Consider the following 22,599-nt stretch of genomic DNA (forward strand, 5'->3'; position numbering starts at 1 on the left):
AAATTGGAGTTTGGGAGGAGTTTGGCCGATATGTGAATATCGACGAACCAGGTGTACGCAGCACCACATGGATTTGCACAGCCCACCTCCATTAGCGCAACCAGAGCAGCCAGTATGAACCATTTGCAGCACTGCATTCCTTGTCGAGTCCTGTCAGGTTCACCACTACAAATTACTCTGTAGTGGATGTGCTGGAAATTGTTCACTAGAGAGGAGTCTAATGATCACAGTAGTATGCTTTTGTTTCTGGTGGTCCAGTAACCAGGACCATGGTATCAGGCTTTCTAGAGTGGAATTTGGTTAGAGTCTTGCATTGTCTGAATCACGGCAAGTGCTAGAGATTTCGATTCAACTAGCTAGCTAGCCAGTGATTGGATTTCAAATTTCAACAGATCAACAGCAGTATACATACCGCTATCACTAGTAGCTCCTTGGAGTAGATCCGGCACAAGATCTGAGGCGTTTTGTATAAACCTTGTGCCTTATTGTTTAAGGGGTTGAGAAACACACCAAGTACATAGCATAGGGGATCAACTCCACTTTCGTGAATTGAATTTTTTGTTTGGTCTTGAACTTGATTCCACAATTCACCGCGACGAAAAGAAGCTTGAAGGCATTCCCGGGCCTCTGCCTGTCAATTTTTGATATCCAAACGCACTCCAGATGGAAACATGTTCCTGTAGGCAACAGCAATAATTGCCACGTAAATTCATTCGTGGAGCAGATTTTGACAGCCAAACGACTGTTTCTGTCCGGAAGTCAACGCCTGCCCGCTTCTCGTGATATCGACCACTTTTTTTCATCAACAACGTTCAAAGAGTGCAATAGGAGACCAGAGAAGCAGGCACTTATAGGAGGAAGAGATATATCATACATCATGGCATCCATCATTAGTGCACTACTCGCCGTCTTTACCATCTTTGCCATCTCCGAAACTTCTACCAAGCATCCACAACAGTTTGGGAATTCCTACCACAAGGATACTGCCAAAGTCAATGCTAAGAAGAGCAACAAAAAGGATGCCAAAAACGAATCTCGAAACGCTAGTATGGTGCCCCGTAGTTTGCTCAAGGTCTATCCAGAAGAGCTCACCTACTACAGCAACATCAACTTGAACCAAGCATGCAACAACAACTGCAACACTGCCGCTGCCGCCACTACTAGCTATACTACTACCGTAAGCACCATCTATAAAAATGAATTCTATTCTCCGTTTCGCTTTGCCATCGCCGTGTCTGCTGCATCTGGTGTATTAGATTGTCTTGAATATACTGCTGGTGACTACTTTGAGGTTTTGGATGTTTCTGATTGGTAAGCTCATGAATTTAATGGATATATTCGAGTAACTGCTAACGTATTTCATTAGCGTATCAAGAGTAAGGCGGCTCGACAACGGTCGCACCGGTATTATTGATTCGTAAGTCTGATGTTTTTTCTTACAACAATCCGTACTTTGTTTGACACTAAGTCGTTTTGTATGGGTTTTAACATTAGCGATTTCGTCTCCTCTAGAACATGCTTAATCGTTGTATCAAACGACGAAGTGCGAACTCTTGTGGAGGGAAGAATGTCCCGTCCCGCCACAATCTCCAATCTATAAGACCTAACATATATAGTATGGCCTTCAGATCCTCTTCCGACATAGTACCCATCACCACACGTAAACGACGTACCATAGGCCACATACAATCGTTTGAGTACCTGCATATAAATTTATTGTGATAGAACCTCCGTAGTATCAAATTCTCGTGTATAAGAAATATAATCCCATTTTAGACAAGGAAACTGGTCTAGTTTCGATTTATGGCCGATTGTGTCCATAATATCTCCTTGATTTTGCTTTGGGTCCTCGCCTAAGCAGCCTCCGTGAAAGCGCAAAGGACGGATCCTAGTGGCCGGTAATGGCATAATGCAGATACCAGGCTATTTCTATGTGAGAAGTTTCACTGATCAAGCTTTGCTTGATCTAACTTTTTTTTTTTTTCGTTTGGGAATTTCATAGGATGCTGAGAAGAGAAAGTACTTCAAGATCACGACCACGAACGGGGCTACATCCCAATATTCGCAAGCTTCTATACAAAGACGAACGGAAGAGACCGAACGATCTAGATTGGCATTGAGAATTCGAGAAGATGAACAGGCATGATTTCAATAGGCATTATGGACGTATCTGGTATCCTGACTCTTCTGATCTATTATATAGTATGCGTCGACGAGTATTGGACGTGTTACTCATCGCAAGACGGGCGCATCCCTACCAATGTTTATTCAAGAGCGTGAGCATTCCGTTTCAAGCATACAGAAACAGCTGTAAGTTATCGAATTGTCAGTTTCAGCCCATTTTTTCATGCTTAAGCCTTTCCTGTATAGTGCGTGGGAATGCATGTCCAAGTACCTTCGCCAAAGAAAAACGTTGAAGGCCGAGAATACAATTTCGGACTTTGATGTGCATCCTACTAAGAGTCTGGTTTGTTTAACGAGTCCATTTTGGAATCACGTTAGGTTACAATAGTGTGCTTGGTAGTTGCTATTCAGATCAGAACACTTCCCCTGACAAGCTTTATTGGTGTAGATTCATGAATGCGAATGGAGACAGTCTGGGAGAGCTGAGAGGATACCCTACCTCTATATCTGAAGTCTCTTCACTTCGTTTCTCACAGTTCCGGGACGTAGATGTCCTACTGTAAGGAATAAATCGTAACTTGCAGTTACTCGTTTTGTTCACTTCTCGTATATGATATAGATTAACAACGCTCGGATATGGAAAAGTATCAGGCAGTGTGGAAATATATAAATATCGACCAGGATTTTATGATGAATATCCTGGTATTGGACTTTTCCGTTCTCCCTTGTCACTGGCTGTGGAAACTGAAACAACCGTTTTCGATAGAAATCTTGTATCGGTGTCAACCTTCTCGGCCTACAATGATATGGGCCTCTGCAACCGCAAAATATTCGTCAAAGTTTGCCATTGGCACGTCATCAGGAGTGATTGTGCGCTCTGATGTGCATTTGCTTCCAGACGAGCCTTCAGCATTTTATACGCCATCTGATGCTCTGGCCCTTACTTTCGATGATACAGTAACGGCACAAAAATGTACAAGTCATATATGGTGGCAGCAGCTGACACTCTCAATTTTAGGCGAATCAAGTCTTTTGTGGTTGTCGAGACGGAAGCGTAGCATTATTTGATTTACGTGTTCAACGAGGCATAGATTATCGCCGTCCAGTGACGTCTAAATCAAAGAATCCGACCATTCGGCATGACGTTGCTGTAACATGTATACAGGCCTTGAATGGAGGAACTAGATTGCTGACTTCTACTTTTGATGGCAAGGTACAACAAAATAGCCAAGGAATTGCCACATCCTCAAATGAACTAACATTAATTTCGACAAAGCTTCACTTTTGGGATTGTCGCAACGCCTCAGCGCCGTTGCTGGACTTTGGTGACTCGACATATTGTATACAGAAGCGATTTGTCACTGATGAAATGGAGTCTGTGGTATTTGCAGGTATGCTAGTGCGGTCGCCTTTCGCTGCATTGGTGTTGCGTTCTGACCATCTTCTTGTTCAAATACACAAAGCTGGCAATGATGGATATCTACGATCATGGTCTCTACGCAATGGAAATCTGTTGATGCAAAAGCAAGTCGCCGAAGAGAAGCCGTCACGCTCTTGTATAAGGCTAATTGGCGATGAAGAACTTTGGATTAGCACTGACGGGACATTACGTATCTGGCATATATAAATATATACTAAATATGTTAAATGTGTAGTATAGAACGGAATTTACTGCTTAAAACGTGTACCAAAAAAGTCCTTCCAATTGCTTGCCTATCTATCGTTCATCAAACAATCCAAACTTCTACTGGGTTTCATTGTCTCCAACCCATTTTAATTAGGTGATCACTTGGAGAGCGAGGCGTCAGTCGTTAGAATGGACACTACCACGTAAGATTATGCATTCCTTTCATTGTCATCAGCTCTACCTGTCTCATTTTCCAGCTTGCAATTTTTCAATTAAACACACCATAGTGTCATGTCAGCACCCGGTAAAGTGCTCGTTGCGGGAGGCTACCTGGTACTTGATCGTGCATATTCAGGGCTGGTGGTTGCCACTTCATCAAGATTCTACTGCAGTATACAACCATTAAGCCATTCATCACGATCATCAAACAACCTGATTATCGTCAAGAGCCCACAGTTCCTGGATGGATACTGGGAATATCAAGTTGAAAATGGGTTTAATTTGAGGCCTATCAGGTTTTTTTTGGAAGCTATGCTTGATCTGTGTCGTGATAGTCTGATTCCTTTTGTTGCAGCTCCAACCAAAAGTCGAATGGATACTTGGAGATTACGGTGCGGTATGCATTGGCTGCTTGTTCTCTTCTGTCAAAGGAATATGCGCGTATACTTGCTGATGGACTAGATATCACGATACGTGGACACAATGACTTTTACTCTCAACGTGAAGAGGTTTGTCACCGAATCTGATGAAATTTTCTGCTCTGAAATTTACTTATTTGTTTTAAAAATTACCCTCGTATTAGTTATCAAAACGATCGCTACCACTATCATACGCATCACTAGAACAACTACCTCCATTTTGTCCGACACATACCACACTATCCCAAGTTCACAAAACAGGACTCGGCTCATCAGCTGCCATGATTGCGTCCCTCACCGGCGCTCTACTAGCCCACTTTAAAGCTGTAGACATGACCTCATCATCAAAACCCAAAGACATGACACTCATACACAATCTCGCTCAACTATCCCATTGTCTTGCACAAGGCAAAGTCGGGTCAGGATTTGATGTATCTGCTGCTGTAAGAGGATCACATTCGTATAAACGATTCTCGCCCACTGTTATTGATGGTATTATGGAAGAACATGGGAAGAAGAGCAAGGCTAGTGGTGAAGATGCAATCAATGTCGATGAATTATTGTCGATTATCAATTCAACTGATAAATGGGATGATGTTGATGTACCGTTTGAGTTGCCAGCTGGGTTTAGACTCATGCTGGCTGATATTGATGCTGGCAGCAGTACCCCGAAATTGGTGTCCCAAGTGTTGGCCTGGAGGAAGGCAAAACCTGATGAAGGTAAGTTGAAATCAGACGGAGATGCTGGTTTGGGAATACTCCATTTTGTAAGCTTATGTATCCATTTTTTTTACCTGTAGCCGATTCATTATGGAATGAATTACACTCAAAAAACCAGCAAGTCGAAGCTGGACTTCGGTATATGGTGGAATTGCAAAAGAGTGGAGGAATGTCATATAATTGGGCCATATCGTCATGTTCCCGTGTGCCTGCTAATGAGGTATGCGTATGCAAAAAAAGTGCTGGGAAAACGTGAGATGACAATTTGAATTGACCTCCTCGTTTAGTGGGATGTCTTATCAAAGAAGGCAATGGCGGAAGAGGCCATCATCATCAAGGCCTTGTTTGATGTGTACAAGTCGTTTCAGGTAGTGGCAATGTTCTGATATATCTCAGAAGAGAGTCTATTGTTTGACGTGATTATACGATATTTTGCTGATTAGGATGTTCGTCACTGTCTTCGAGAAATGAGCCGATTGGCAAATGTTGCTGTTGAACCACTAGAGCAAACACGTTTGTTAGATGCGTGTCAATCGCAACCTGGTGTTCTCATGGCTGGAGTGCCTGGAGGTAATTCGAGCAACTTTTTTCGATCTCTGTTTTGTTAACCCTTTAACACCAACAATCATACCTACATAGCTGGAGGTTACGATGCCATCTTTTGCATTTTGGTCAATGATGTTTCGAGAGACAAGGTTGAAGCTGTTTGGTCATCATGGAAGGAAATGAATGTAGGACCATTGCTTGCTACTGCTAGTGATGGATCAATGAGATTGGAAAACACACACATCTAGAACACTACTTATTGCGCACGTGTGAAAAATAAGTTATTATTGTTATAGTCATTGAATAATATATAAAATCATCCGATTGTAGCGTCGAGGAGTGTAAGAGCCTCCTGAGCAGCCATGGTTCAAGTCGACTTTTGTGCCATCGGTTTCCAAACAACAAGAAGTTGCAGGGAACGTGCGAAGAACTACGCTTTCCATTTGAACAAAAACAGTCATCAGCTAGAATGGAACGACATGCATCTAATAGACTCGATAAACCTACTCTTGGGACTCAACGTCAGTCGCATTTACACTCGCAGCAACAACATCCAAACATTAATATTTCTTTGTTAACTTAGACATCATGGATATGTTTTCACCAGTAAATCCACAACGAATCAGTACAGCAAATCGAAGCGAACCGGATACTACCTCTGCCAGTCCTACACCAGCTCCATTGCCATCATCAAACACCAACAACAACACATCATCACTTCAAATCAAAAAGAGTACTACTGCTAGAGCAGGAGGACCAACATCATCTACATTAGATCCACGATCATCTGCTGCTAGCACACGACACGATTCTGCTATTAGTAATGGTAGCGGAATGAAGAGTAGCAGAAGTGCTGAGAGTCTGCCGGACGGGAGGAGTGGAAGAGTCGCATTTGCGACGTCTTCGTCATCATCAGGAGCTGCTGCAGATCAGAGTCATCGTCATGATCATCATACACAGTCTACAAATGGAAGTCAGCATCATCATGGTGGATTGGTTGGTAAAGCTGTCCCTGCTGCAGCCAAATCGAATAGTAATAGTAGTGCTATAACAGATGCAGCACTATCGAACACGAATAGATCAACTAGAACTGGTGTAACGGGATCTAGTCAACAACAACAACAACAATCACAACAAACTGCCACATTCCAACATCAACAACAGCCAACCGCCACGACAACACCTTCATCAAATAAACCACCAGCTCCTCGACCACCAATACAACAACACATAGATCAACAACAACCACCTGTAAAAACATCACAACCACAACCACCGCAACTACCACACCAACAACAACCAACACAAAACAAACAAGGATACCAATACCAGCTTATAGAATCAGTAATAGACGATGCATTAAGTGACTTTAAACGTCAAGTCAAGAATGATTTACAGAATATGCATTTGGAAATGTTGAAGGAGTTTCAAAACCAAAGGGTATGATCTTTAATTGTCTGGTGGATTATTTGGCTCTTTTGGATCCTAACGATTCTCGTCAACCACTAGGCTGAAATGGAAGCACTCGTCAAGAAACATTCTCCAGTTGAGCCACTTGTTGAAGAGATTAGAAGGCTGACTGCAGAGAATGAACGATTACGAAAGAGATACTAGGCGACAAGCGCATTTGTAGATAAACCCCATTGCACACACTTTCTGTTTGTGGTTACATATAATTCAAAGGCTTTATTTGGTAAAAAAGGGCAAAAACTATGTTGTTCTTTTGTGTTTAGCAATACCAACCAATCGCTTTTTTGATATACTACTATTTTATGTTTCCAATCCTCAATCCAAGCAATACCAACATCTCTCCTATCTCTTTCAAGGATTGGTCTCAAAGGTGGACCATGCTCCACTGCTACTGTTTTCCAATGAGAGATGGGCTTGAATATCAACATTGTGGCTTGCTGACACCAAGGGTGACATTCCACGACGGAACTTTGTTCGAGAGTGTGGTATCGCCGCTAATTTGAGTAGATCTGCACCGTCCACTTCAAGCAACAACAGACTTGAAAAGATGTAAATTAGTCCAACGCCAAAAAAATACTAGGAAATTCCCTTGATAAGCATACCAAAAGTTTTTGAGAGCTTGACCCTGATATTCCCTCATTTTCTGATGTTGATGAGCCGCATGGTGATGGTGATGCGGTTCAGGAGATACAATATCTGCATTTGGATCTGCGATAGTTGATGGAGCTAGTGCTGCTTGCCCATCAGCTGGCTTTTGTTGCTTATGTCCACCAGCTGCTGGAGAGTCTGAAGGTGAGTCTGGCAGAGGTGATGCTGGCAAGTCCTTAATCCATGGAGTGCGAGCGTCTTCTTTGGCACCTCCAGGAGTAGGCCAGGCAAAAGATGCACGTCGCAGATCTGAGATTTTGTGCCATATAGCTAGTCGTTTGACTTCCCAGTCCATCATTGCTAAAGACGTGGAATGGTGATGAGTATTGGCAATTGGGATAAATCGCTTGTAAGCGTTTTCGTGGTACCTGATAGTTCAGGGTGATCCGAGAAAGGAGGCGCAACTTGGTGAGACTTTGTTAAAGGATGATCTGGGGCCATGACCACATGAACTGTTTGAATAAGAATCGTAAGTAAGGCATTGCAAGATATGTATTGCAAGGAAGGTATTGCCATCAATTCTAAAGTAGGCGAGGAAATATGCAAAACATGCCACGATTCTATGACTTACTAGTTCCACTCAATCTCCACTGTTCCTTGGTATGCGGAAAGAACCAACAGACTTCACCATACCTAACAATCGATGTAAAGCTTTCGGTAAGAGTCTAGAATTAGGTGACAGCAGCAGTCAGAACAACAACTCACTTTGACCCTTTGAGGATATCTTGGACAGAACCAGCTCTTGCATCAGCAATAAAGACCAATACCGAGTTCAATACATCAGGAGATCGATTCGGATGCTCGAGATTGGAAGCGGCAATGTTTGGGTATGAGATTCCCAGTGATTTTAATAAAGATTCTACCAAAGATACGGGTGGTTTGACGGCGTCGGCTTCTTTTTCTTTTGTTTGATCGGTGGTTGTAGCAGCGGCAACGGGTGGTTTTTGTTCAGTGGTTGTAGTAGTCTCGTCAGTAGTTTCAGGTTGATCGTCTGTCAAAAAGCCTCGAAAGAATACAATTCTGTTTGCGACCTAGGTATAACGATTGACAGGGGGTTAATATAGACTAGGCCCGATGGAAGAAATTGTTTGAGGTGGTTTTTGTGAGTAACTTTTGAGATCACACAGGTGACTGACTGGTTGACGTCTCTCATGTTGTGTCATCACCCACGAACTATCACGAAATCCACTGGAACTGCTTGTTTGATACTGTTGAAATGATACGTACACGTCCAAAAGGCTTGATAGTTGCCAAGGAGCAATACATTGACTGTTGATCATCAGCATAGTTTGACTCGATGGAGGTGCATAATGATTTCCTCCAAGGTGGCATATGATTTGATGCGTCTTTGACATGTCGAGCAACGTCTCCTTGCATTCTTGTATATGTGGCTTTTGGTCGTTACGAAAACCGTGACTGTGGTGATTTTTTCCTGTCGCAAACTATAAAGATCTAGTTGGCAAGTTAGTGTGCCGGGTGCGTGAGATAATGGTATGCACAAGACAGGAATAATAGTAGCCGCAGCTTGCCTCTCTTTAGGTTGAGCAGTGTTTCTGTACGTGTGAGTGGGCAACTGCGTGGGTTTTTGAGCACGATTGAGTCATATCCATGTCATATTGTTGGAACCATCTCGAACTGACCTAGGCTCTTCGACAATGTCTATCTTATATTATAGAACGACGCTCAATGGGGCTGGCCACTTCTATTGATGCTGGATCTCATGGCTGCTTGAATCTGCACGTGGGCAGTGTGTGATCTTCATCAGCTCAGGCACTTGTGTTTTTTCGCCTGTTCTTGCTGACCCGTCGCTAAAAAATTTTGTTTAAAAATGCTTGGATGTCCTCCTTTTCGTGAGAAATCGCTCATACGCCCAAAATCTACAACGTCCACAACTCCCCACCATCCTCTGTTATTCAACTACCCGGGGTATCGCTGTGGCCAGCTTGAACTGTGTGAAGCTCTATTGGTACATACAGAAGTCCTCGGATCGATACAGCAATCACGTACTCAGCCTTGTTCTGCCTCGTAAAGTTCTGCAAAATTTGCAAAGTCACCAACTTGAACAAATCCAAGAACTACCAACAAAGTGCTACTAACAAGAGCTATTTATGAAGCACTGCCACATGGATCTAAGGGTCCTCAACAAGTCTGGCTTCATCTTATATCTATCCCTTCTGCTTCTCCAAGGCGTGATGGCCGTTAACATGTACAATGTTACTGTTAGCTTTGCTCACTGCTGGGGTATGTTCCAATATCACTTCAAATTAGAATTCTTGTTGCTACTCAAAGACAAGCAATACTCTGTACTTCTTGCATCTATTGTTCATTTTTGACAAATGTTTTCACCATGACTCCTTTTGCTAACATCTACACCACCATTTATTAGCGGATGTTGCTGGTAATGCCTATGGAGACATACAATTCCATACAGATCTGGCCGTTCCAGAGTTCGCACCGACATATGTCGTCTGTGGATTCCTCAATACTCGAAATATAAATCTCGAGTGTACCAACAACACATGGAATATGAATTCAACAAACCCAGTAGTAATACATAGCGGCCAAACTTGTATAAAGGCATCAACTGCACTCCATCAAGCAAATCCTGGCTGTGTGTCGACTCTGAAGTGGACTCAACAGTCAACCGACCCCATACCCTGTGACCAACTAACATTTAACGGCCACGCGTTCTTGAATGATAATGTTAGTAGTGCAGGTGATGTAAAGCTATCAATCAATGGCAAGATAGGGGATCTTCAATTAGCAGGGGCTCTGCCAAGTGTTGCTCCTCAAGGTGTAACGCCAACTACAGCAATGAAAGTAGCAGCAGCAACAGCTCAACCATCAGTTGCTCCACCCATTCCAGTAGCACCCTTGATCGAGTCACCAAAACCAATAGTACCCACACCCGTAGCTGCTTCACCAAAACCAAACCCAGTAGCACCCGTTGTCGCTTCACCTATAGTCGCTTCATCAAACGTAGTAGTACCGATACGTACAGCTGCCCCATCAAATGCAGCAATACCATCACCAACACGTCAACCCATGCTAGCATCAGCAACATCATCACCAGTGGATGCTGGACTATTGCCAGCATCTATAAATATACAACCTACAGCAGCCGCTGTAGACATCCCAACACCCGTTTCTGGAGCTGGCTCCAAAACAGGTGCTATTGTTGCCATAATAGTATCAATTGTGCTCATCTTAGTGGTTGCTATTGCCATCTTCGTGGTGCAATACTTTGATTTGTGGACTCGCTGGTGCCATTACCACAATGCCCACACCGACAAAAACTTTTTTACTGGTCAGGGGATGAGGAGGCATACTGTAAGGAAGAGCTTCACACAAGCTTTCCATGCATTAGATAATAGGAAACCACCCGCCGGGCCTGTACCGACGATACCCGGTGCAGCGGTACGAGTAGGAGCTACAGTGACTCCTACTGGTATTGTTTCCAGTAGTAATGCTAGCACTCCTCGCTTTGATAGAGCAGGATTGCATGCTGCTGCTAATGCTAAATGGCAGCAGCCTCAGCTGGGTCCTGCATCGGTCGCATCATCTAATGCTGCTTCGAGCGTCTCTCTATGGGACTAGTAAAGGGACGATGGGATAGGTCGAGTTGAGTCGCGATATAAAACGCTTTTTATGTAATTGGCGTGTTTCTAAAACCCCTCAACAATGAATTTATGTGATAATTATCGCTGCTGTCTTCGGGACCACGTTTCCGTCGCTGTTTGGTCGTCAAATTTGACTATCCAAGTCCAGATGGAATGCATCGTCATCAAGTAAGCTTCACTTCGCCACGGTGAATCGATGGATCGAGTTCAAGACAAGACAATTCAATTCGGGAAATTCAAGTTGAACAACTCTTTCCGACACTGCAGGTGTTTTCGATGGTATGGTAGGACATCAAATTTTTGTTTGGCTCGAGACAATTGTCACGTCAAGAGCATCGATGGATTGAACACATAACATCGCTTTGTATAGTACAAAGCAGGAGCTGACGATGGTGCTTTTCGATTCAGGATCCAACAGCAAAGGTGGTTCTCGACCCACTATCAGGCACAACTTTCTAGATCACCCAAACGCCAGCGTACAAACGAAGACAGAACGAAAGTAAAACATCTATAACGAGTCCAGAAACAGCCGCCTCGTAATTGTAGGCCTCGCTTAAGAGAGTTCCTCTCTCTCGTGTACTGTTAGAGTAGGCAGACGCGCCACTCCAAAATCTCCAACTGTGTGATCCAAGTATGGACTTGTTGTCACGAAATCTATGTGTTATTGTAGTCTTGCTGTCTCTGCTGGTTCCTAAAGGGGCCGGTCGCTTCCACCAAAGACGTGCAAGTCAAACCGTTTTCAACATGACCACCAAGTTCTCGTCTTGTTGGGGTGAGTTTCCATTTCCGAACGTGTCTGCTTCCTTTGATAATGTCTCGGGACGACATCTCATTTGACTTCCATGTGATTTTTCTGTAGTGGAATATGGAATGCCGAGAGGCAACATACAATTTATTACCGACGTAGTGCCAGTCGCACCCACTTGGATTGTTTGTGGTAGTATCAAGGACCGACGAATAAACATAAAATGCAGCGACAAGGGCTATAATATGAACTCATCCACCCTGATGATGAATGGCCAACAATGTGTCCAAGGGACTACCGCATCTAAACTCTCAAATGCTGGGTGTGTCGCAGATTTGTCTTGGATTGAGAGGACTATAGACGCGATAGACTGCTCGAGTATTGGGTTTGGAGCAATGGCATTCTTAGATACGCCTGCTTCACCTGTCAAGATATCCATCAACGGTAAATTAGGTGACGTTGCTGCTGCCGCCGCTGCACAGGTGACTGGGACATCACAGGCCCCTCCAGCGGCTGTAGCGTCGCCGAATGCTATGCCATCTAGCAAGCCATCGAATGCTATTCCATCTCCCGTATTGCCTTCAGCAGCATCACCATCACCTCTGAAAGTAGCTCAATCGCCTGCTCCAGTAGTCTCCAGTCCATTAATTGCTAACCCTGTCATTGCTTCTCCTGCCATGGCCAGCCCAGTCATAGCATCTCCAATCATTGCAAGCCCAGTGATTGCAAGTCCAGTTATGCCGTCTCCGATACTAGTATCAGCCGCTCCACCGATACCATCGCATCAAGTAATGGTAGTACCACCACCAGCAGCAGCATCGCCAATGCAATCACCAACGGTCCCCTTTCCAGTTATAGCATCCCTTGATTTGCCTTCGCCAGTAATTCAACCGTCAGCTCCACCGTCTGCCATTCCCATCATACCGTCTCCCATGACCGTCGCTCAATCAGCTGCTCCACCAATACCATCGAAACCAGTAAAGCTAGCATCTCCAGCAGCAACGCCCAAGAAGTCACCAGGGATAGCTTCAGTGCTGTCTACGGGACCAGCGGGAAGACCTACCATTGTGCCGTCTGTAGCACACTCAAACGGGATAGTATATACAAATTCATCACCGGCAGCAATCAGCGCAGGACTATTGAACGCACAAGCAACCAGTGTAGGAATCTCATCTCGAAGAATCTCAATTGCGGCTGGTATCGCAATTGGTGTGTCTGTAGTAGCAGTATTTCTTCTAGTAGTCGGTATTTTTGTGTTTCGACACTTTGAGGTGTGGAGGACGCTGCGCCGTTGGTATTTATTCAAGTATGGTGATGGAGCCTTTACAATGGGGCCGCAAGAATGGAAGCCTCAGTCATGGAGCAGGCCAGTGAGTGAGCATGTCAGTCATGGAGTCATGCCAGTGAGTCAACCGCACTACACTGACTACAAATGGTAAAAGAAATTCGAGTGTTTCAGCACTTAAGTGAATGTCATCTCGTCATGATTTTAGTAATTTCCTTGAAAAGATTCTTTCGAGAAGAATCATTAAATAAACTGCTTTTCTCTTGAAGTCGTTTAGATAATTTGATTCATGCAAGGGTCGTCTTTGATGTGCTACTACTTCGTGATTTGAAACTCAAACAATTGCACTCACCGTCGTCTTCTGGCAGTTTGGCTTCTACTCTGGTTGCTGCCTCGCCCGAAGTTAGACCATTGGCGGCAACAAGTCCAACTGTGCCGCGCCGCCTCTTACTCAAGCAGTAGTGAAATTAGCATCACCAGGAGCTTCACCATCAGTGCCTTCTGCTATTATAGTATCGGTCAAACCTATTGACTTATACATCAACAGCGGGACTACCCTCTATGGCTTCATCTACAGCACCTGCAATGGGAATAGTATCGATCAACCCATCACTGGCAACAATGAATGCTGGAATGATAAACGCGCAGGCAGTTGGCGCACCAGCTTCATCTGGAGAAATCTTAATTGCGACTGGTCTCGTAATTGGTCTGTCAGTAATAGGAGTACTTCTTCTAGTAGTCGGTATCTTTGTGGCTCGACACTTTGAACTATAAAGGAAGTTGCGTCGAAGATACATAATGAAGTTTGCCGCTGGTGCCTTTACAATGCGCTTTCAGGATTGGAAGCCTCAGTTGCATAGGCCAATGAGTGAGAAAATTCCAGTGAGCGAACTGCACTGCACCAACTATAAATGGTAGAAAGATTCGAGAATGCTGAACAGCATTCATTTCAAGAACTCATTTTGTTATGGTTTTAGTAATCTACTTAAAAGGACTCTTTTGAGGATGCAGTAAATAAATTGCATCATGTAAAATAATACCTGCATGAATACTCGTTTTACATGCGTGTTCCAAATGCGTCCGAGATCCGAAAAACCTAAAATCTGCCTGAGAAAAGTGTTGAGATATAGTTATGGATCAACACGTGGCATGAAGTATGATTCGCGCATGTAGTTTATGCTTCATCTTTATTTCTAGAACAATACAATTGTTCACACTCACTCTGTACGTGTGTATTCAGTCTATCTCTTCAGATTAAGAGTCTCGTGAGCATTCCAAGATTCAAACATTGTGTCTTCAATGAGGCATCGTTTCCGACAATTCATGGTGACTTTGTTGAAGAAGAACCACATGATGATGATCCTAATGAGACCTTAGCAAACCAGTTGATCGAAACTCTGCTTCAAAACAGATACGAAATCCTGAAAGATAACTCATTGATCTTGAAGAATAGTGTGCCTAACAAGCGACAACAAATGTCGAGCAAAGAGGATGATGTCAATGCACATTCATTTTCAAAGAGACGACGACAAGATGACAACAACCATAGTCCGAAGTCAACTCAAGAAAAGACAGAATCTCTGAAGGCACAGTTGAAGACTCCAGCTGCAGGTTCATCAAGCACCACAATAGCTACCAAAGCTAAGAAGCCTTCCCTCATCACAGCTGACGAGTTCTTCCCAGATCTAAATGATCTTGACGCTGATGGTGCTCCGTTGGCACCAAGAGGATTCAAAGTGGACCAATCTCTGCCACGGACACGACAGAAGACACTCCTACATCATGATGCTGCTATTAAGTTTGCTGAAATTGAAGTTCCAGAGGAGAGCATACTGGCTTACGGAACGTCAATCTCAAATGAAGTGGTTCCGAAGACTGTTGATGAAGCTAAGAAGCTTCCAACATGGCCGTCCTGGAAAGCAGCAATCAAATCTGAATATGACTCAATGAGAGAGCGTGAAGTATTCAGTGAGGTTATAGATCTACCAAAAGGCAAAAGATTGATTGGCAATCGTTTAGTATTGACCATTAAGACTGAACCTACCAAAAGGTACAAAGCACGACTAGTAGCAAAAGGATTCAATCAAAGATACGGCATCGACTATCATGCAACATATAGTCCTGTGCTAGATATTGCGACATATAGACTCTTGATTGGTATATCTTCCATCATGAGTTGGCAAATTCACGCACTAGATGTGCAGACTGCATTTCTGTACGGTGACTTGGAAGAAGATGTATACATGAAAGTGCCAGAAGGTGCACATGTTCCTTCACATATCCAACGTCCCTGTGTGAAATTGTTAAAATCATTGTACGGGTTGAAACAATCTGGAAGACAATGGTATAATAAATACTCTGAAATGTTAAGAAAAGAAAACTTTATTACATCAGCCGAGTGTCAAGTGTGTTCTTTAAGAACACTCCTGATGGACCCATCATCACAAGCATTTACGTGGATGATACAAACTTAATGGGTCCAGAAAAGGCAATCATGTCCACAAAGACAATGTTAAAGTCGCACTTTCAGATGAAGGACTTTGGCGAAGTATCAGCCTGCATTGGCATTGAAATTGATCACTTACCCACAGGTGTATTCGTACATCAAAGCAAAATGGTGCAAAAGATTATCTCCATGATGAACTTGGAACATACTAGCACACAAAAGATCCCACTTGAAGTCCGATCCGTCCAGCTTGGCAAAGACATATATGGCGCAAGACGTGAAGGAGAAGCACCATATCCATACATGACGACATATCGTTCCTGTATTGGAATGCTCTCCTACTTGGCCAACAGTACACGACCCGATATCAGCTTCAGTGTGAACCTATTAGCGAGATTCAGTAAGAATCCGACTTATAGACACTACAAAGGATTGAAGCATATATGCCAATACCTGAAACATACACCTGACCATGGTTTGTTCTTTAAGAAAGCCCAGGATTTCAAGATAGAAGTGTATGCAGATGCTGGTTATCGTTCCGATTCGACAACGTCGAAAAGCCAGACAGGATATGTCTTGATGTTGAACGACACAGCATTCCATTGGAGATCCGTCAAACAGACTATTACTGCCACCTCCGCATTTGAAGCCGAATTGATTTCCCTATATGAAGCAACTCGTGAGATATCATGGTTGGCCAACTTTTTAACAACCCTGCAAACCACTCTTGATGTTACCATATTGAAGACACCAATCCCAGTCTTTGAAGATAATGAAGCTGCTTTCCGTACCATAAAAGAGGGCTACATAAGGACAAATGCGAATAAGCATGTAGACCCAAAGTATTGGAGGACACGGGATATGGTGCTAGCCAAACAAATTGAAATCAAATCTGTGTCTGGCAATCAGAATCCAGCAGACATTCTTACCAAGACATTACCAGCCAATAAGCACAAACAGTGCACTGAGCAATTGGGAATATGGAGTCGTGCATCACTTCTGTCTTTTGGCTGAAGTTTTGTAGTTTGATTCAGAAGGTTGACATTTGGGTAGGGGTAGGGTTTTTTTTTTTGGTCACGCCATTTCGTGTTGCAGGGGGAGTGTTGAGATATAGTTATGGATCAACACGTGGCATGAAGTATGATTCGCGCATGTAGTTTATGCTTCATCTTTATTTCTAGAACAATACAATTGTTCACACTCACTCTGTACGTGTGTATTCAGTCTATCTCTTCAAAAAGCGCAGTTTCATAGGCGGTCGCTGTATGTGTACAATCCTGCAGGAAACGTTCAAGTGTTCACTTTCACACGACATGATCTCTTTCATGCAAGCAACGTCTTGGTCTCTCCCTTTTGCTGGTTGGAATTGAAAGCATTTGAACTATTTGATAGGTGAACTATTTGATAGTGGAGCTATTTGATATTTCAGTGGACGAGATGCAAACAAGACAGATCAAACCGAGCTCCTCAAGCCTGCTGTTATGCAATCTGCCGCTTGATGACTCTTCTCGCTTGAAAACTTACATCTCCACCAACTCGTTGGGCCACTGATTCACTGATTCCGCAACATGCAACATTCCTGCAACGGCAAGATCCAAACCAGCAGTATCTCTTATTTGGTGCAGGTTTACCTGTCACTTTCAGACAAATTTGTTATTGTAATCTCATTGCCTGTGTGCATTCCGGGGAACCTTTGGCCAAATAATTGAGAGGGTCACGTCGAACTTGACAAGAGAAACATTGACGAGATATGGGTCACAAAAGGCCTTCAAGGCCATTCATATGGCTAAGACCGACTCAGTGTATTGCTATTCTATCATGGATGTTTGTGACGATGGTGGGATACACTGATGCTATGAATCAATTTTTGGACATGACGATGGCATTCACTTTCTGTGACAGTACGTATCATCAATTCAAATTTCGCATTGAATTCGAGTTTACGAGTCAATCATAGACTGTCATGAACGTTATTTTCGGAATTGGGGTGGTCATCTTAGTGAATCATTCCGCTTCACTGCATTGAGAGCCAATGATCCCTCATTGACTTAAATTTTCCTGCTTTGCCGCATTGAAAGTCATTGAAGCAGTGTGCTAACGCTTTGTAAACTGAAATTCTTAGGCGTAGCTAGTACTGGTGTAAAGGGAACATTGCGAGGAGGAACTAATTGGTTCACAAATGCACCAGTAGTACCAACTTGGGTTATCTGTGGCAGCATTCAAGGAACTCCGGTTGATGTAACGTGTGTGGCTGATAGTTTCGTGGTGAGCTTTCCGTTTTTGGTACTCGGTGAAGTCATGAATCCCAGGGACTTCCTTCGTGATTTGAATATGTTTTCAAACCAGTTCTTTGTCTTTGTTTCCGTCTGTCGATTCACTTTTTGTCCCATTTGCATGGTATTAAGCAATATCTATCTCATTTTAGGCAAACGAAACTGCTGTTGTGGTAAATGGACAGAAATGCATTCAGGCAAATACTATTCCGAACTCAAACGTGCTAGGCTGTACTGCTACTGTAACATGGACTGCAGCATCCAAGCTTCCCATATTCTGTCTTGACACCGCTTTTAACGGATATTCTTATGCAAGTGGTCCAAACGATCTGATAAAAATGTCAATCAATGGAGTTACTTCCAACTTGGCAGCAAATAAGGTAGTGGTAATCCCATCTGCAGCAGCAGTACTACCCTCTCCAGCACCTGTAATACCATCTGCAGCACCAGTCGTACCCTCTGCCGCACCAGTAATACCGTCTCGAGCACCAGCAATAGTGAATCCATCACCTGTACCATCAAATCCGAATCCCTCTCCAACAATAGCACCAAAGCCAGTTGCAGCTGCTTCACCTCAAGAAACACCAGCTGCAATACCCCATAACGCAATCCCATCACCTGCTCTTCTGCGACAATCACCAAACCCAGCAGAGGCACGCGAAGCAACTCTGGCTGCTTTTATCGTCGACCCTAACAACACCGGTACCAGCAATAATCGCACAACCATCATCGCCATAGTAGTGTCTGCAGGCTTTGTAGGATTTGCTGTGATTGGTGGGCTGCTGGTACGTCACTGTGGTATTCATTTCGGCTCGGACTGGGCTCGTGAACGCCAGAACTCGATTGTCAGCCACATGGGATTAAAGACCGATAGTTTCTTTGCTCCATCTCCTATTAATACAGGGAATGTATCGGCTCCACCATCTGCCAGGTTGTCTCCGTCATCACCAACTCGAAACCGTGCCATGATGCACGAAGCTCAAAACACGCAATGGCGCTTTGAAGGACTGTTAGATGATGGAGCTTACAAACGTGAATCTATAGATACTGTAATTACAAGCAAGGGAAAGGCTCCTATGTGACCCACCTGATAACGTGTTGACATGTTAGAGCGAGTAAAAAGCGATAAAATAATCTGTACTTCAATAAACATTATTGTGACTACTGACTGTAGTCGTACAGCAGGAGTGGTTTCTCCAGGGGTTCTCTTCCTTCAATAAGACACATACCTGCGCAGATGCCAGAATTTTGTTATGCGGTCGCTGTGCTTTTGACATCATCCGAGGACGTTCAAGTATGATATTTGACGTAGGACTGTCCAAATTGTGTAAATGACGCCTTTATACCTGCAGACATATTCGCCTAAACCCGTGGAACTCACAGTTTGATTCTTAGTGAACTACTGAGAGCGGATGCACCGTAAACAAATTTCTGCTACTATTTCTTCAAGTTGATTCCCGGAATCATCAGTTTACACCACTTGAAGCTCCAATTGGGAGTTTGTGGACTGTAACATCCAACACTTGAACGAGGAAGACCCAACCTGAGACTTCACTTTACTTTTGCCATCCTTATTTGCCCTAGTCCCAAGTAAATTCTCAAGTAGGTCCAAGTATATAACTCATTGCCTTGCTGTTTTTACCCTCTTCGAGCACGTTTGAGACGTTTTGACTCAACGCTCGAAAAGAGGTGCTTAAACGAAGATATGGATGAAAGCATTTCAAGACATTCTATATGCTTGAAACACACTCGGCTCATTGCTATGCTGTCTTTAATATCTTCTGCAATGGTGAACAATGGTATGGCTACACAAGGTATATACTAGAATTGAGGCAGGGAAGAGGGATCTCGTTGCTAAAGGCACAATTTCGTAACATAGGAATGCAATTCGATATGAGTCTGGCCTTCTCGCGCTGTAACGGTATGTCCTTGAAAACCACTGAAAAAGGTTGGACTTTTTCCAATTTGCGAACAGCTACATTTCCCAAAAGTTTCTGCGTCTTTGGTGAGAGGAACGCTAGGAGGTCATGGGTTTTCAAATGCTACGAATCCTCTGATAGCCACTTGGGTTGTCTGTGGTTACATACGCGGAGTACCTGTCGATGTCGTGTGTGTTGGTGACTTGGTTCAGGTAAATCAACCTTGACCTTCGCCATTGCCGCTATATAAGTCATTGAGCCCTGTCTGTCGAACTAGGTCAATGTATCTGCTCCTTTAATCCACCATAATGGGCAAACGTGTGTACAAGCACAAACTGCTCCCAATCAGCACTTTCCAGGGTGTACTGCTACCGTAGCCTAGACGATGGCCTCAACAAATCTGGTAGTCTGTACCGTATTGAATTCAATGGCTACACGTATCTTAATAGTCCAAGTGCACCGTTACGAATGACCATCAATGGCAATGGTGCAAGTTTCACCAACAGGGCTGCAGACCCAGCAGTAGTAGGAGTAATCAATGCGCCTCTAGTCACAATACCAGTAACTAGCCCAGTGGCTGCCGCTCCTCCACAAGATGCACCAGCAACCACTATAGTAGCGGTACCAAAACGTGTAATCCCATCACCAGCTTCACGACAATCGCCTACACTAGTATCACCAGAGGCACAAGCAGCAATGGGATATGGTCTGGCCGTCGATAACACCGCTGCTGTGATGAATAATCATGCCGTCGTCATAACAGTAATTGTAGGACTCTTGGTCTTTGTAATCCTTGGTGGATTGCTAGTACGTCGTTATGGTATCGATCTCGGCATGAATTGCCTTCGTCCACACAAGAAAATGGCTGCTATGAATAAAGGAAAAGCTAGCTTTCTTGAATCTCAGAACCCCAGCGGAAAGAAGAGAATCAGGACTGATGGCTTCTTTGCTCCGTCATCTCCAGCTGCTGCCAAAGTATCCTCAACGTCGCCTCGAGTGAATAATCGTGCAATGATGCATGAAGTTCAAAACAATAAGTGGATCTTTGAAGGGCTCTGGGGGAGTCTGTTGCTACTGTTACTAGTGTATAAAAGGTATCTCGAACGTCTCGACGATTGTAAGAACGAAACCGAACCCGTCGAGTTGTAAAATAGGCACTGTGTGAGTCGCCCTTATTTTATAATAATGTCTTTAAAAAATAAATCCGTGTTCCTTGTTCAAATGTAGGTGTTGCAAACATTCTACTCTCAGATGATGTGGATACTTTGAGTTCCCAACTCAACGGAACAACAGATTTTAGCTTGCCGTGTGTTCGATTTGCTTCGCTACTTTGGGGGTCTTTAGGAAAACCCCGAAGTCAAACAAATCAAATTTTGTGGCGTAAAAGCCAGACCCGTTATCAATGTACCCAGGTATCGACGACCAACATCGTTCCCATACGGCCACTGGACTGACTGTTGGTGCTTCTGCTTCGTCATCGTTCTTCACATCAGGTCAAATCCATTTGGCGTCCACCAACTATGCAAGTGTGGAAAAGCCAACGAAAGCTGCCAAACTTAAACCAAAGAAGGCCAAGAAGCCCGCTATAGTAGATCCTAATGATACATGGGTGTGCAAGGAATGTGGTTGTAAAGCTGCCAATACTCCTCTAAAGCGACCTGGGCCTGATGGGATTCGTGTGAGATTGACGTTCAAATTCAGTTGAACATACCAACGGTACTTTTACTGACGATCTATTACTATTAGAACCTTTGTAATGCCTGCTACGTGCGATGGCGAGTCCGTGTAGAAAGAGCAGAACGAGGACGCTCCTTCCCAGTAATACCGCCGAATACGACAATACCAGCTAGAATTGCTATATCAATGACCTCTTCGGCATTAGGAATGTCTGCGCAATCTTATAATATACAGCAGCCTGGTCTATTACTGCCGCAACGACAATATCAACAAATACACCATTACCCAATACAGCAAGCAAGACCTGAACCGAGTATATTCTCAGTTGCTCCAACACCCATGTCTATGTGGACACAGCAATATGAAGCGCTCGGATTCCAGCCAGTGTCATATCAACCAGCAGCCGGGTTTTACACGAACACTGCTCCATCAGATGTGTTTACAACAGACCAAGCAGCCACAAATGACGGCTCAAGATACTTGCACCCGAACACGCTGATATTCCCACAATACTTTAGTCAAACACCGACCAGCCCTGAGCTTCATTCAACAGGTGGACCAGCCTTTCCGTCATCTACACCATCCATATCGCCACGTCATTCATCCACTTCGTCTCCACAACCGTCGTCTTCGTTGTCGCCGGATCATAGTCAGGTGTTTAACCCGTCATTGTCACCCTCGTTGCCATTCATAAATAACGAGCTTCCAAGCCCGACAAGACCACAAACTCCCATTAAAGCTGCTTCGGATTCATCGAGACTCACTCAACTGGCTGCTCCAAGTTCTAAACGGAAGGCTGAAGGTGAACCAGCAGTCACGACTCCTAGTACAGGACGTGTTTCTGCTGATAAACGGGGACGG

At 43.9% G+C, this 22,599-nt stretch overlaps 2 protein-coding genes across 2 annotated transcripts; both read left to right on the forward strand.

Annotated features, from left to right (window-relative positions):
• Positions 1–877: 877 nt before the first annotated feature.
• SmJEL517_g00955 (uncharacterized protein) lies at positions 878–5,903 on the forward strand (the record flags this gene model as incomplete). The annotated part of the gene is made up of 16 exons (XM_031166883.1): positions 878–1,311; positions 1,367–1,417; positions 2,573–2,683; positions 2,744–2,826; positions 2,891–3,081; positions 3,143–3,337; positions 3,401–3,515; positions 3,588–3,734; positions 3,906–3,954; positions 4,039–4,266; positions 4,326–4,479; positions 4,554–5,109; positions 5,190–5,329; positions 5,397–5,477; positions 5,553–5,679; positions 5,749–5,903. 16 exons carry the CDS (start codon positions 878–880, stop codon positions 5,901–5,903), a joined length of 2,817 nt encoding a protein of 938 aa, XP_031027022.1.
• An 8,995-nt stretch (positions 5,904–14,898) lies between these two features.
• Positions 14,899–16,883, forward strand: SMI956 (DNA-directed DNA polymerase; the record flags this gene model as incomplete). The annotated part of the gene is made up of 2 exons (XM_031166884.1): positions 14,899–15,737; positions 15,818–16,883. The coding sequence occupies 2 exons, from the start codon at positions 14,899–14,901 to the stop codon at positions 16,881–16,883; spliced, it is 1,905 nt and encodes a 634-aa protein (XP_031027025.1).
• Positions 16,884–22,599: the final 5,716 nt, after the last annotated feature.

The sequence above is a fragment of the Synchytrium microbalum genome (assembly GCF_006535985.1).
Source record: "Synchytrium microbalum strain JEL517 chromosome Unknown SmJEL517_scf0003, whole genome shotgun sequence".
Taxonomy (NCBI): Eukaryota; Fungi; Chytridiomycota; class Chytridiomycetes; order Synchytriales; family Synchytriaceae; genus Synchytrium; species Synchytrium microbalum.